The sequence below is a fragment of the Monopterus albus genome, unplaced genomic scaffold (genome assembly GCF_001952655.1).
Source record: "Monopterus albus unplaced genomic scaffold, M_albus_1.0 scaffold65.1, whole genome shotgun sequence".
NCBI classification, from domain to species: domain Eukaryota; kingdom Metazoa; phylum Chordata; class Actinopteri; order Synbranchiformes; family Synbranchidae; genus Monopterus; species Monopterus albus.
The window spans coordinates 1594089-1610408 of record NW_018127945.1 but is presented as its reverse complement, the minus strand read 5'-3'; the positions used below and the strand labels follow the sequence as shown (position 1 = coordinate 1610408).

The 16320-nt window shown below is 40.9% G+C and overlaps 1 protein-coding gene across 2 annotated transcripts in view; it reads left to right on the top strand.

Moving 5' to 3' along the window:
- The first annotated feature begins 579 nt into the window (after positions 1-579).
- The window catches only part of fa2h (fatty acid 2-hydroxylase), a 37702-nt gene continuing 21961 nt past the window's right edge, over positions 580-16320 (top strand). The window contains exons 1-2 of one of the 2 annotated variants that reach the window (XM_020604252.1): positions 580-659; positions 1681-1990. In XM_020604252.1, coding sequence (XP_020459908.1) covers positions 1685-1990 — 306 coding nt within the window. In that variant the 5' untranslated portion in view covers positions 580-659; positions 1681-1684. Of the gene's footprint in view, positions 660-1341; positions 1612-1680; positions 1991-16320 lie in introns of those variants that run through there. The other variant, XM_020604251.1, reaches the window with a different exon arrangement.

Below are 16320 nucleotides of genomic sequence, written 5' to 3'. Positions count from 1 at the left end.
TTTTTTTTGTCTTTAATCCATAATCATCAACATTGAAACAAATAAAGGCTTGAAATATTTCACTTTGTGTGCAGTGAACTAACATACAAGTTTCACTTTTTGAAACAAATTATTGAAATAAATGGACTTTTCCTCGATATTCTAATGTTTTGGCACATACCTGTATACTATATATTGTACTCTTTTCATTGCCGCATTAGGTATGTGCTGTGTAAGCATTTTATTATTTTGCAGTTAAACACGTGTGAACCTACAGAAGATTGTGTAGCTACATGAGCTTTAGTGTTTTTTACATTTGTTTTTACATTCCATATTATTAATAGCCACATGACTTTGCCTATCGTGGTTTAGACAACACACCGCATATTCACCACAACACGCAGGATGGCGCTCGTGCACAAGTGTTGTCTCCCGCTGCCTTCAGAACTGTAAATAAATTCTATTATATTGTCAAATGAAGTCCTAAATTCCACTCTTTGCACATTCAAAGATCTTCTTCTTTTGTCGACAACACTTAAATAACAACCAGATTTTGCTACGTGCTTCATGTTAGGTTCACCTGTAGAAGTTAACATGTCCCACACTACGTGAAGGCAGCAGCTGTCACAGCTGAGTTAATCTGTTTGCTGAAGATAAAACAGATGCTTAGCCAAACAAAGGTATGAGTGAGGAAACATACACGTTATGTACATGTTGTCGTATATTTTCCAACTTATTACTTCTTACATTCTTCTTTACTTGAACATTTGTGGAAGTGATAGCCTACACATATTCCTCATGAAGGAAGTTAACTGGTGCACAAAGATTTTACAAATTTTAAGAAACTATTTTACAGTTGCTGGGTGTACTCCAAACTCCGTTAGATTTACTGCTACATGCACATACGTCTACGGAAAATAAAATCGTATTACTGATCAGGAAGTGATGAATCGTGATTTCATTGTTTTACCTCATGGCAGTTTTATTAGACTAGGCTACATAGTTGACGTCTAGAGTTAGCGTGAATAATTCACGTTAAAAGATTTTTAGGCTATTTGTTTACAAAATGTAATTATCTTTACCGTCGCAATTTACCGACAGTTTCAGCGCAAGAGAAGCACACTGATTTGACAAACAAATAAATAAAGGATGTTATCTCGTAATTATGACTTGCATGAAAAGGTCTAATAATTACGAGATTAGAATGTCACAGTTATGAGGTCTTTTCTCGTAATTTGGAGAACAGGATTTTGTAATTATGAGACAATAAGTAAAAATTAGGAGATAAGATCTTCCATTTTTCCTTTTAGTGTATCCTATGCGCTTCCGTGCAGACAGGTGTCTGGATGTAGTGCTGCATTTAAGGAACAGTTATAGGAATCAAGTACAGTTTAATGTCTTACGTAAAACTCGATATGTCTTAGCTTTAGGGTATATAATAGTGTTAGAAAACAGCTCAAACAAATGACAATCCTCCAGGAAGACATTTTTTTCACACGTTTCAAGTTGTGAACCACCTGTAGGTGGCTGTGTAGTCGCTTTTGCACAGGCCACGATGTTTTCTGAGCTGTGAATGCCGCACAAACCGCGCCTCTCTAGGCGCTGCCCTCTCAGGAGCACATCAGTAGCTGGGTGAGCTATTGGTCCAGTTGTCAGGTCGACTGCCTTCTGAGGAGGTCACTGTTCTCTTTTTTGGTTCAGGTGGATGGTTCGCGTCTCCACTGCAAGGATGTCTTCGTCCACGCCACCCCGAGTGTTCACGGAGAGGGAGGTGGCCCCCCACTGCAGCAAGGACTCCTGCTGGGTGCTGCATGGGACCAGGGTGTACGACGTGACCACATTCTTGCGAATGCACCCGGGCGGGGAGGCGCTGATACTTCGCAGGTCCGGCAAGGACGTAAGCCCGGAGTTGGAAGGACCTCCACACCGGCACTCGGAAAACGCCCGGCGGTGGCTGGAACAGTACTACATTGGGGAGCTGGACAGGGACAGCGGGAGCGATGAGGCACAGGTAACAGATTGGCCCCTAACTATAACCCCAAATCAGAAAAAACTTGGGATGGGATGTAAACTCTAAATTAAAACTGAAAATAGTGATGTGTAAATCATCTACGTTCTGTATTACATTGAAAACAATACAGCAGCACATTTTGGTGTGATACCTCATCAGTTTTATTCTTTGTTCAAAATAGACACTCACTTCAATTCTGGTGCCTGCAACACATTCCAATTAAAAAAAAAGCTGGGTTAGTAAAGCATTTACCACGGCGTGATGTTGCCGTTTCACAGTTCGTAAAAGACGTTTAGGGACTGAGGACACCAAGTGATTTTAAGTGTGTCAGGTGTCATTTTGTCCCATTCTTAAGCAAACAAATCTTAAGGTGCACAACAGTCCTAGGTCTTCCTTGACGCAATTTGCGTTTCAAAATGCGTCACGCATTCTCTACTGGGGACAGGTCGGGGCTGCAACCAGGCCCGTCCAGCACTCGCACCCCTTTCCTCCACTGCCAGGCCTTGGCAATGTGTGCAGCATGAGGTTTTGCATTGTCTTGTTGACATATGGGGTCCCTGGAAAACATGTCGACTTGAAGGCAGCACATGTTGCTCCAAAATCTCGATGTACGTTTCAGCATTAATAGTACCATCACAGAAGTGTAAGTGACCTTTGCCAAGGGCGCTGACACAACCCCAGACTACAACAGACCCTGGCTTTTGTGCTTGTTGCTGGCAACAGTCTGGATGGTCCTTTTCGTCTTTGGTCCGGGGCACACAGTGTCCACTACTTCCAAAAAAGACCTGAAATATGGATTCATGTGATGGTCCATCCCAGATGCCTCGAGGCCCAGAGCAGTCAACTGTGCTTCTGGACACTGACATAGGGCTTCCCTTTGGCACAATACAGTTTTAAGAGGCATTTAATAATGTAACTACGTATTGTAGTGCCTGACACAGGTGTGCCAAAGTAATCCTGAGCCCATGCGGTATTATCGCCTTTAGAAAAGTGACAGTTCTTGATGCAGTGCCATCTGAGTGATTGGAGAGCACAGTCATCCAGTTTAGGCTTGGGCTCTTGTCCTTTACACACTGTTTATTTTTAATAAAGAATAATAATAATATTGATGAGATATCAGATTAAATAATGTGCTGCTGTATTGTTTTCAATGTAATACCCAATACAGATGATTTACAAATCACTAGTTTCAGTTTTAATTTTGGTTTTTCTGATTTGGGGTTGTAGCTAGGCTGGCATCACTGACAACACTTCAAGAGAAACACTGGAGGGTAATAAAACCTGTTAGGTTTTCATTGAAGGTTTGTTAAGGTGTAGGCTACCTTACAGACAGATGGTTTCGAAAAAGAATAAATAAACAAACAAAATAAACTGCACAGAATAGTTCATTGTCATTGTTGGAATCTTTCTTCTGCTTTAGTAGCTTTCCCTCAGGTCCCAGGAGCATAGAAACAATGGACTCCCAGCGAGGCTGTGACTCCTTTGGGACAGCAGTTGGGTTTCCATTGTGTACACAAACAAAATTTGACATAATTTGATAAGCAATGGCATTAGTCTGCCACAATAAGTCTGCTACCAAAACAGTCAAACCAGTGGACCCAGTGGAGTTAAAGGTTCTTCACACTGAGCCAATATCTCATCAGTCATCATGACATGTCAGGTTTGGATGTGTTTTTCACTAGTATCAGACAGTGACCTTACCAAAGGTTTAGTGGTTCTATGGCAATGGAAAGCCAGTAGGGACCTGGTGGCTCTGTGATTAACAGTTGTATGTAACTGTCTCTCGCTTGTCTTTACTGGGAATTTTCTGTGAGGAACTTCCTGCACCGCTCTCCTTCCCCTGGGCTCTAGGGAGGCAGTGAGGTGGAAGAAAGACGCAGAGGGAGGGATATGACTCAGTGCTTATGTATTTTATATGCAGAAAGGACCAGAGTCTGGGAAAGGCATGCAGGTGATATGGTAGACCTTTGGGGTAGGCTGGGTGTGGGGGACCAGTTAATGAATGATTCAGGATGTGTGAGTCAGAGCTAGAGAGGCAGAAAAAAGGAAAACTGGTTTGTCTTGTCCCATCAGGCATGGAGAGGACTACAAACATGGGGTTTGATGGAAACTTCAGTTGTTTTCAGATGAGTCCACACCCAGTTTCACTGGGTGAGAGGAGAAATCTCTTGCTCAGCATTGTTGACATTTACATTATTTGCGCACTCTCACCTATGTGTGTTTTGTCGTGTGTGTGTGTTTTTTTTTTTTGTTTTTTTTTTTACTGTACATCTTTGCATGCAGAGGTGTACAGTTTACAGTTTACACTTCACTTCTTGAGCATTTCTGGAGCTTCAGTCACTTTTCTTGTCTGTCAGCTATTGGATTTAAAGGTAGCACTGTGTGCTTTTTTATGGGCTGGATGGAGGAGGTGTGTGTGTTAATGTTGTAGTTTGACAGTGTAGCCTACACACACTTGTTCAAGATGTTAGTGTTTTTTCTTTTTTTAGCTGCCATCTGGAGGTACATGACACACAACACAGCTGCATTAGCAGGAGGGACCTCCACAAGTGGAAACGTCTTAAGAAAAAGGGCACTTAAGATCATAGGCTGCAGTTGGTGCAAAATGCCGCCGCCCAGCTGCTCACTGACACCCGTCGATATGCTCACATTACCCCAATCTTAGCGTCCCTTCACTGGCTACCTATGAAATGGAGAGTGCAATTTAAGATTGTGCTATATGGTTTTAAAGCCTTGCATGGCCTTGCCCCTGAATATCTATCAGATCTTCTATCTAGATATCTTCCTCTGAGATCATTATGGTCGTCCGCCCACCTCACCCTTGTGGTGCCTTCTTCCCGTTATAAAAAATGGGGAGGTCGGGCCTTTGCCGTGTACGGCCCGGTATTGTGGAACGCTCTGCCATTAGATTTACGCTCTATAACTGAACTAGTCCCGTTTAAATCAGCACTGAAAACATATTTTTTTAAACAAGCTTTTTATGCTTAATCTCTTTAGACTCCTCTTGGCTTTCTATTTTATTGTAGCTTTATTCTAGCTTTTCTGAGGGGTGTCAGCCTGGACAGGAATTATGCTATAGATCGATGAATGTTTATGCCTGTCATATGTCTACCTAGTTGATTTTTATTCTGATATTGATATTTTGATGATTTTGGTTTTAATTTTTTGATGTAGCACCTAGTGCTCTTGGAGCAGGTAGGTGCTTTATAAATAAATTTTATTATTATTATCATCAACTTGTCCACTGCAAAAGACAAATTTAATGCCATTTTATTTCTTTTTATTTCAACTAAACAAAAGAGTCTTCTTCCTGTGGGAATCCATGTCCGATCACCCCCCTTATCTGATTAGTCATTAGACCTTTGCTGGATGATGTCACCGTCCTGTGCAGTGTGGTGAGGGCCAAAATAACATAAAAGGTCAAACACATTTTCAGTTAGAAGTTAGAAGCTCATGGATGGGTCATGCACAGTTATTAGGTCTGAAGAGTCTCATGTGAAATCATATAAGAGAGAAGCCAGTCAGCTGAATTTCTGGCAAAACCTTCTACACTACTTGCATATTGTCTTTTACTGTATATGATAATTCATAATCCGAAAGTAGAACTGAAGTGGCATTCATTACAAATTAATCAGTTAAAATGCACCTGCATTGTTGTGCATTTTGTGAATTTCAGTCAAATAAAAGACTATTTTTCAGGTTGCATATTTTGTCATTGTCAATTTCTTAAAAATTGCGTTATAATATCGTCTTGTCTCATTCTCATGAACCTAATAACATGTATCGTTTCTTCTTGTGAGCTAAGTGTACCATCACACCCCTAGTAATTAATGTCACTAGGGGTGTGTAATGGTTTTTGCTGATGTTGAAGTGCACTGGGGGATGTATTTATAGTGTTGTTTGCCCTAATTATATCAACATGGGTTGTCAAGAAACAACATACGGTAATTTAATTCTCACGCCTCTTAAATGTTTCTAAAAACTGAACACCCACAGACTGTGTTCACCCCAGTAATTGTCATCTAAATAAGCTTTTGCTTTAAAGCATAAATCTCATGTATTTATACATACATGGGCTACATGATCATATCTGTGTTTGATAACTGATCATTTTATTTCAATGAAAACATGGTTACACATGCTGTATCTGTGTTAATGTTCTGCTGTGGAGATGGTATTTTCTTCTGGGTTTAGGTCTTAAAAAGTCTTAAATTTGACTTTAAAAAGTGTGCAGCAACCCCATGAAAGATGATAAATAATAGTCATACTGAGGATCTTGTGTGTCCAGCTCCTGGGTGTGAATGGCGGTCATGAGCCGTCTCCTGGTAGGCTAGTGGTTAAGGCGCAGCGCTCTCGCCACTGCAGCCTGGGTTCGAGTCAGGCTGTGTAAAACACATGCTAAATGTCAACATGCGAGAGCCATCAGTGTGATGACTCGCTGTGGTGACCCCTCAGCGGGAAAAGCCGAAAGTGTCTTTCTTATGAGACTGATTTCAGGCAACTGACTTAGTCATAAGTTGGTAATGAAATATTCCCTCTAGGTTTGACTGGAGAACAAATAATGGCCACTTTCACTTCTCATTCAGGCACATTTGTGTCACTGCAAATGTCAAACCTAACCCGCATTTTGTTCTTTAATCATTGACCTAAATGGCACAGGGAGCCAAATACCATTGCAGTAACGGGATGTAAAAACTTTCAGTCAAACTTTGTGACTTTGATTGTGCTTAGATTGTATTCAAAAGAGAGGTCGATTGCAGAGGAAGTGTTAAACAGTGTGGAGCATTGCCTTTTGCTGTTTGGTTTGATGGTCTGAGAGTGTAGTATTGAGAATTAAATAGTAATTCTTTTGTTTCCTCATCTTATCATCATTGAGCAGCTGCAGGCACGGTGCACTTGGAATATCATCAGACACATTTTGGGCTTAACATTCACATCTCCGCTTTCTGGCAGTTCAGCTTTTTGCATTTGTGTTGAATTTAGTGATTTATTGTATGGGTTTTTGTTATGGATTAATCTCCCTATGATGTTTCTGATTGATCGATGTAATTGTTTGGACTACACTATGTCTATTTTCTCTGACTAGCAGTCCAGAACTGCAGCATTATTGATATACTATAACTTTGGACAAAAAAGGCAGGTTTTTACAGGTAAGAACTACAATAACATCAGATGCCATTTGGGGAGATTGAAACACAATATTTTGGCAGTGTTGCAGTTTGAATTCCAGGTGTAGCTAGATGATTAATGCTAATGTGGTTTTGTCATATGCGCAACAGACTCTGTTCAAATACCTTGGACTAAAAGCTGTTCAAATACTTTATCCCCAAGGCATTTGACTGTGTCCCTAGGATAAAGTATTTGAACAGCTTTGTAGACTTGTACAACATCCTGTTTGAGGTTGCTGGGAGTACAAACAGACAATTAAGGGGGGATTGGAAGAGCTGATATAATTTTCATTTGCAGAAAAAGTCCCTTGAAAAGTCCCTTGAGCATAAAGTTGTGTGTGTGTGTGTGTGTGTGTGTGTGTTTCTTTCTGTTTTTTTTCCTGATTATTCATTTTCATTTGGAGACAGCAATGCTAACCTGAGACAGGACTTTATCACTGTGCCCTCTGCACACAACCAGTGGGACACTAGAACTGGAGAAGTCCTCCATGAGTAGGAGTGGGACATGACTGTGTGAGGGCTTACGTGCATTTGTGTTTGGGAGTAGATTTACAGTCAAACAGAGGTACTGTTTTCATCGTCAACAAATAAAACTGGTTTGTAATAGAGTAGTTATTTTTTTCTCTTCAGAACCAGCATGTGAAAGTGCTTTTCCATGATGAAAGTTAAACCAGGTAGTGAAAGTTTCTCTTTCAGTAAAAAGCTGAAATTTATGTCCCTTACTTTTATTATACATCATAGAGTTGTTGTGTTAAGACACTTGGTTTGTGCTAGGGCTTTGTAAAAACTACCCTGTGTACACTAAATTATACAGTGCAGTACATTTACTGTTTAGTAAATTCCCTGTTTGGAATAAGTAGAACAAGAACTGAGAGCACAGTCTTGGCTCAATGCACAAAGGAATGACACCTGATGAAACTCCAGCTTAATCAATAGAAAATACAAATAAAAGTCATCAGAACACGGAGATGCAGGACTGGGAATAGGACTGATAATTTCTTACTGTATCTTAGTTACTGTCCAAAAAGCCCAGTTGTTTTGTAGTCAGGCTGTGAGTTAGCAAAACATAAAGTTGCAAATAAATATCAACTTCATCTAATAATTTAATTTAATTAGGGATGCAACAATACCACCTTTTTCTGAGTTATACAAGTTCTTGCCAATACTAAGCAACAATACAAGCACTTAATGCAATGTTTCTAATATAAAAATGTCAATTACCATAAAAGTGCAGTGACTTAAGAGAAGGTTTTTATTTTCATGAGATTTACTGTCTGATTGAGATTAAATAAAATGTAACGGGGCTGTACAAATTTTCTTAAACCTTTTTGTGATAACAAACCCAGCACTGCCACCGCTTCTGTTAAATGTAAGGTGTAACTGACTAAATTTTTGTAGGTTACTACACAGCATAGGCTACTGTAAAACAGTGACCAGCCCAGAATATCATTGTTTAGGGCAGCATAATATTACAGTTGGCAATTTAAATGTTTAATTTTAAACTGGCTCCTGTCTGTGGCTTCGTCCTGTCCTCTCTGCTGGACACATTCCTGCACTGAGAGGAGCTGCTGGTCTCAGCCTCCATGTCCACAGGATTTTAACACAGGCTGATACACAGAGCTCTTTAGACTCTGTTGCTAACTACATATAATTAGTGTTTGTTTTTGTCTCGTTTACAACAGTTCATTACAATCAGCACTGTATGGGTTTAGTGAACGAACAGGGCCAAGCTTTTTTGAGTTTGGTTGCTGTACTTGTTCAAAAGGTGTTTGATAAACTGCTGGTCCTCTCTTCATTAGGCTACTGGTGGAGTTTGTTGCGCATATTGAGCAACCTCGTCTCTGCTCCACTGTCTCTCTGAGCGCCCCTCCCTCCCCGTCTCAGACACAGAAGGTCGGTTTTTCTTTTATCGTCACGTACTGTATATTAAAATTTACACGAACGGCTGAAATTTCATCTCTGGCTAATGGCGTACTCAACCAATGTGATGTTGACATAATGTTACAGTTAAGTTGTATCGTTGCGTAGTATCTGACAACTTTTACGAGTATGAGTACTAGAGGGTGATATTGGACCCGATAACCAATACTGGTATTGGTATCGGTGCATCCCTAAAATTATTGCTGTGATTGTTATGTTGTTCTTAGTGAAAGGAACCAGGTTCTTTTGGCGAAGAAAAATTGTTGTCTGTATCAGCAACATGTCTCATGTGCAAGTTGCAGTTGAACTTTAAGTGTTTTTTTTATGCTTGGTATTAAGAGATGCTTCCCCGTTAATAAATCAACATTTAGTAGGACTGTGATGCTAGAGTACTTCAGTAGTTTAGGGTTCCATTTCTATATTTTGAGAGGAATAGATTTTATAACGTGTAACAAAGGCTAAGATATCCAGACTTTTTGTTGAGTATGGGACAAGTTTCAAAAATGCTGCATCCTATTTTTCTCAGAGCGCAACTTGATAACATCCCAGTAGATATTTTACTGATAACAAATATTCAGACTGGGACTGGAGCACAAAAAGTCTGGATTGGACACATTATCTGTAAGAAGTGCATTGTAAAGATGCCACAGTGATGAATAGTTGAACTAATCTGTCTCCCTGACATAGTACAGTACCTGGGCTTTGTATTTTAAAGTAAAAATCTGTGTAGAGTCTTCCAAGAAATGTACGCTAGCAGTCCAAACACTGGCATGCTATGGGTTTAAGCATGTATTTTTCATTGCAGGTTGAGTAAAGGCAGAACTGCTTGCCCCTTAATCAGTTTGTGAATCACAGGTGCACCTTTGATGCTCTGTGCTTCTGTCACCTTGTTTCGAAGGAATGAGCCAACACTGCCTGTCGAGCTCTGGATGTTGAAACACTCCTATACACTTTGTTTCATTTTTGTTTTGTTCTCTCTTTCTATACATTGATCTGAAAAGAAAATGAATGAATTCCAAAGGGGCTATTGGCAGAGGCCTTACAAAATCCTGTGAGAATTACATTATCCTGGGAGGATAATAACACACATTAGAGTGTGTATGAATGAACAGAGGTCATATAGAAGAGCTCAGCAGAACAGGAACAAACAGGGAAAACTGAAATTGATTAAGAATAAATTACAACAGTTAAGTGAGTTTAAAGCTTTAAGCTTAAAAGCATAAAGCCAAATCCAGCACAGATAAGATAAACAGAGAATAAGAATATAATAGATTAGAACCTAGTAGATTAGAGTCATGATGGTGAGTGTTGAGTTTTGTGGATGGAATACTTGAGGGTAACTGGTTTGGACTCATGATGCACTGAAATGTAGACTTTGAGCTGCATTGATCTTTCTTTGCTCAATGATGTGATTGTTTTTCATTAAAGAACACAGGGAGGACAAGGGAAGGAGGAGGGACTTAGCACAATGTTTACAAAAAGTTCAGTATTAACACCTGCTATGTGCCAAATGTTAGAGTTTATTTCTGGCAGCATATGGTAAGAACAGACTGTCACTATATATTGGCCAGTTGCCTCAAAGGAAATGAATGGTACAGTAGGGTGTAATGGTACACAAAAATCACAGTTTGGTATTTTCGGTAGTGGACGGAAAAAATACAAGTCATAAAATTGCTTACCCTTTACTATGAACTTTTGTAAAGATCAACACTTTAAATTTCTTTTAAATGAAACATAAATAAAATATTTAAAAATAGAATAGGAAACGGAATAGTCCTGCAAACTACTACTCATAAGTACTCCAGTAACCATGGACAGGCCATTTTAAATGATAAAGTTTGTACTACACTTGTTTGTTCCTTGCAGCAGTGATATTCATGTTTGCGTGGTGCTATTTCAAATGAGTTAGCAATTTGACGTGTTGCCAGAAACATCCTCAATCACCACTGATCAAATATACGGTATTAAGTGTGGAGGCTGAATCGAATCAAATCAAATTTTATTTGTATAGCGCCAAATCAATCAATCTAGACCTTACTGTTATCAATATTATTACATAGGGAAAACCCAACAAATCCCCCTTGAGCAAGCACTTGGCGACAGTGGGGAGGAAAAACTCCCTTTAACGGAAGAAACCTCTGACAGACCCCGGCTGAAGGCAATAAACAAGTAAGAAGTCTTATCCACTTGTGTTTGTCCGTTGCTGTATTTCACCAGGAAGCTGAAGTGTACCCAAAGAGGTGGCCCTAATGATAAGGGAGGGTCTTCTAGCTCTGACTTCACATTTGCACTGGCCAGGACATTCACTAGCCAGAGGCTTGGCAAAGCTAAGTGTGCTGCTGTGTGTGTTTATACTGCTCCTGTCCACCTCCTAATATGTTTGAGTGGGTACATGGATTTCAAAAAAACATTCTGTAGCTTCCAGTCAAATTCGTAGAGCCTTCACTGATGGTTTGAAAGTTTTATTTGGAGGTCAATAGTCTAAATTCACAAACCAACGTGAGCTAAAGAAAATAAAAGACAAAATCATAAATTAAAACCGTGTAGGACCACACTTAATTCTATGAAAAACTAAATCAATAGCTGGTTAGCTAGCTTATATACATCAAGTCAAATAATACTGTATTTTAAACATTCAGAATGTAAGACAGACCTTTTTGCCAGCGTTGACTGGAGCTAAACAGCAAACTAAAGTCCCTTTTTTGTTGTTCTATCACGTTTGTGCAGTCCGTTCTTGTCTTTTCAAAATAAACTTCTGTGCACACAGGAAATAACAAAACAAAAGTCCTAAACAATACATTGCACAAATAATCAGAAAAACATTCCTATACTTATCACAGCTTAAACAAAACAAAAGATGTCTTTTACACATTCCACACTCAAAACAAGCCTACTATTATCTACTATTAAAGATTGCTTTCAGTACACACCAGTCCTGTACTGAAACAGTTCAGTACAAATACACGTATCTTTTCACCGCTACTATTTAAGAGCCTGGCCAGTGCTTTGCCCATTTTCATTCACCTGTACTGTCTTCAGTGTCCTTGTCATTAAGCTGTTGGTGAACTAATTCTTTTACAACTCTAAGTGCTACTCTGAGTCTATCACTGTGGTGATACATTACACAAGACAAGACATTGTTTACCCTTGCTACCATAGACACTGCCATCAGGGCAATTAGCTCTCAGGTGCAGGCCTCAGGTGGCTCCCCTCATTGCCATGGTAACACCTGGAAAAGAGAGAGGGGAGTGAGGAGGGAAACTGCCTGGACCATCAGAGGAGATGGAGAATGATATATGATTGAAAGATGCAATTTATGTCGGCGCAGGTGTCACAGGAGTGAGGCCAAAGCCTGACATTAGTCTCTTCTCTCAGCATTTGTACTTAGCTGAGTCCCGAGATGGTTACTTTTACTTTGTTAAAAAAAATCATAATTCATCCTCGATACTATTGTTCATTCACAGCGGACTGTTGTGATCCCACAGAGTGTTTGATTGGCTTGAGCAGTAAAAGGCCCTGGTAATGATATTATCCTGCATTACAAAAAAAACTTTAACTTTTTGATTTTAAATGTTTTTTTGCAAAACAAATAAGCATTTTTTTTTTGAAAATGAATAACTAAATATTGGTTAAAACTACAAATAAGAGGTTGTGTACATCTGTTTGTAGTAGGCTGTATTAGTATGTAAAATTTCTTTTCTTTCATTTGTTTGTTTCATTGCATCTCTTTCTTTATTCCATCATGCATCTGTCCATATTGTCAGCTGTATAGAAAAATAGAGCTGTGCTCTTCGCAGCAGATAGGCCTGGTTGGGGCAGTGTGTATATACATTAGCTGTGGATATGACAGGTTGGTTTGTAGCCTATGGAGAGGGATCTTAGCACACATGCTCACACACTCCTAGGTGCGTTACTGCAGAAATGCAAAATGTTGGAAGGTGTGAGAAAACTGGACGAGGTTCTCAGACACACCCATTATAGGAGGTAGGAGCACATGGCTGAAAGGCCACAATGTGGTGGTGTTTACAGGAGAGGTAGAAAAGAGAGGGTCAGCATTTCTACAGTGGATATTTCACATACAGTATAACTTGGCTGTTGTTCTGCGTGACCTCTCCCTTTGTGTGTGTGTGTGTGTGTGTGTGTGTGTGTGTGTGTGTGTGGCTCATTCAGTGACATACTGTATATTACACACTAATATACTGGTTTTTACATACAGCCACAGACTGAGAGTGTGAACGATATACATGGATTTGTTGTTCCGGAGCAGCTTGGCACTCTGCAATACAAGCCTTTATATTGCATGTCACACTGTGCTAGATAGGGCTAGTAAAATCTTGGTCATAATTTGTGTCCCACTGTTTATTATTGATACAGTTTTGATATCACTGAGTTAAAATTTAATGACAGTGAATGCCTGATAAATTTTAGTGCTGCAGAGTAATTGAAAGTACTTGTCTTCAACTCTCATCAGTTCAGAAATGTGTCTGTTCTGCATCTGAGAAACTCCCTGTAAAATCATCCTGTTAAACCCAAAAATGAGCCACAGTGAGGAGGATGGCTTCACGCCTTTTTGCCTGTTACTTGACATAAGAAAAGCTATTTCTAAACATCAATCTAACATTATCATACTGATTAAAAACATTATAATTGGTTGAGCCCTCCATAATTGAATAAAAGTCAAAGGTTTGCTCACGGCCACCAGTCCTCAGCTGGTTTGAGTTTGTTGGATTGCGACATTCTGTTGAAAATTTTCATTTCAGAGTAAATCATCTTTTAAGCAGGAATTCACCATGAGGCTTTTGAACAGCTCAATCATCCATCGCCGACATCTCTCTCTTCATAGCAGCTCTATTGGTGGTCTTACTCTCTTCCTAAGCTGCAGCCTACTCACTCTTTCGGCTTTCTTCTTTCAGTCACTCGATCTTCTGGAAGTCAGAAAATCAACCGGACAGAGCCTCCGGCTGCAACCAATGAATAACCATAGTTACTTTTTTTCCTGTGGTTTTTAAAGGATTCTCGTCAGTAAACCTTGTCCTCTCATTCAACCAAATGCCACAGTTTGCAGTTAATATCTTATCTGGCGTGCAAAGTCGTGCTCTTCAGAGTTATTGCATATCTTTTACTGTCAGAGCTCAAGTCCACTGCCCGTAACTGGCCTCCACCCCACTGTGATTCAGCTTTAGATTCTACTTCTCTTTTCTTAGCAAACTAAATCATCCAAATATCTAATAAAAATACAGGAAACTTACATCTGATTGAAATACAAAAAATCCCATCATTGCTTTTAACTAAACCATCAGAATTACACTTCTTTTACACAAAATTATCAGTGCCTTAAAATTAAAACATCTTTATATTTGGAATACAACACTTGACTAAACATCAATTAACATTGATTAAACATTAATTATCAATCAAATCTTTACTTTTATGCATGAAACTATTTATACAAACTCAATATCTCATTATTTTTTCTTTTACTCTTCTCTCTGTCACACACCTTGCTCTTCCTCTTTGCAGGGATGTGTGTCTTACTTCCCTTTTTCTGTGATTCAGCATTTTTCACTCCTTGGATTTACATAAATTCTAGATGTAAAATCACTTTTCATTGTTTTTTCCAATATAGTCATTTCACATTTTATTCTTACACATTCACTAATGATTATTTCAAACAAATAGGCCATGGAGAAGGACTATTGGTCGGCCTCGAGGGAAATTCTGGCAAACCGTCTGGCGCCTCAGGAGGGGGAAGCATTGCCCTGCCAAAACTGTTTACAGTGGAGGTGGTCAGCTGTTGACCTCAACTGGGGACATCATCGGACGCTGGAAGGAATACTTCAAGGATCTCCTCAACCCCAGCGTCACGTCTTCCAGCATCACGTCTTCCAATCAAGAAGCAGAGGCCGGGGGTTTGGAGGTGGACTCGTCCATCACCCAAGGTGAAGTCACCGAGGTAGTTGAGAAGCTTCTCGGTGGCAAGGCACTGGGGGTGGATGAGCTCCACCCTGAGTACCTTAAGTCTCTGGATGTTGTGGGGCTGTCTTGGCTGAGACGCCTCTGCAACATCGCATGGCGGTTGGGGACAGTGCCTCTAGATTGGCAGACCAGGGTGGTGGTCCCTCTTTTCAAGAAGGCGGACCGGAGGGTATGTTCCAACTATAGGGGGATCACACTCCTCAGCCTCCCCGGGACAGTCTATGCCAGGGTACTGGAGAGGAGAATTCAACCGATAGTCGAACCTTGGACCCAGGAGGAACAATGCGGTTTTTGTCCTGGTTGCGGAACCAGCTCTATACCCTCTTCAGGGTGGTGGAGAGCTCATGGGAGTTTGCCCAAACAGTCCACATGTGTTTTGTGGATTTAGAGAAGGCATTTGACTGTGTCCCTTGTGGCGCCCTGTGGGGGGTGCTCCGGGAGTATGGGGTCCGGGGCCCTTTACTGAGGGCCGTCCAGTCCCTGTATGACTGGAGCAGGAGCTTGGTTCGCATTGCTGGCAGTAAGTCAAACTTGTTTCCGGTGCATGTTAGACTCCGGCAGGGCTGCCCTTTGCCACCGGTTCACTTCATCATTTTTATGGACAGAATTTCTAGGTGCAGCCAGGGGCCGGAGGGAGTCCGGTTTGGGGACCACAGGATCTCGTCTCTGCTTTTTACAGATGACATTGTCCTGTTGGCTCCATCACGCCAGGGCCTTCAGCGTGCACTGGGACGGTTTGCAGCCGAATGTGAAGCGGCTGAGATGAGAGTCAGCACCTCCAAGTCCAAGGCCATGGTTCTCAGTCGGAAAAGGATTGCTTGTTCCCTTCGGGTTGGTGGGGAGTTCCTGCCTCAAGTGAAGGAGTTTAAGTACCTTGGGGTCTTGTTCATGAGTGAGGGAAGAATGGACCGGGAGATTGACAGGCGGATCGGTGCAGCTTCTGCAGTAATGCGGTCAATGTACTGGCCCATCGTGGTAAAGAAGGAGCTGAGTTGTAAGGCAAAGCTCTCGATTTATTGGTCGATCTATGTTCCGACTCTCACCTATGGTCATGAACTTTGGGTCATGACCGAAAGGGCAAGATCCTGGATACAGGTGGCCAAAATGAGCTTTCTCCGCAGGTTGGTGGGGCGTTCCCTTAGAGATAGGGTGAGGAGTTCGGTCACCTGGGAGGAGCTCAGAGTAGAACCGCTGCTCCTCCACATCGAGAGGAGCCAGCTGAGGTGGCTCAGGCATCTGTTTCGGATGCCTCCTGGGCGCCTTCCT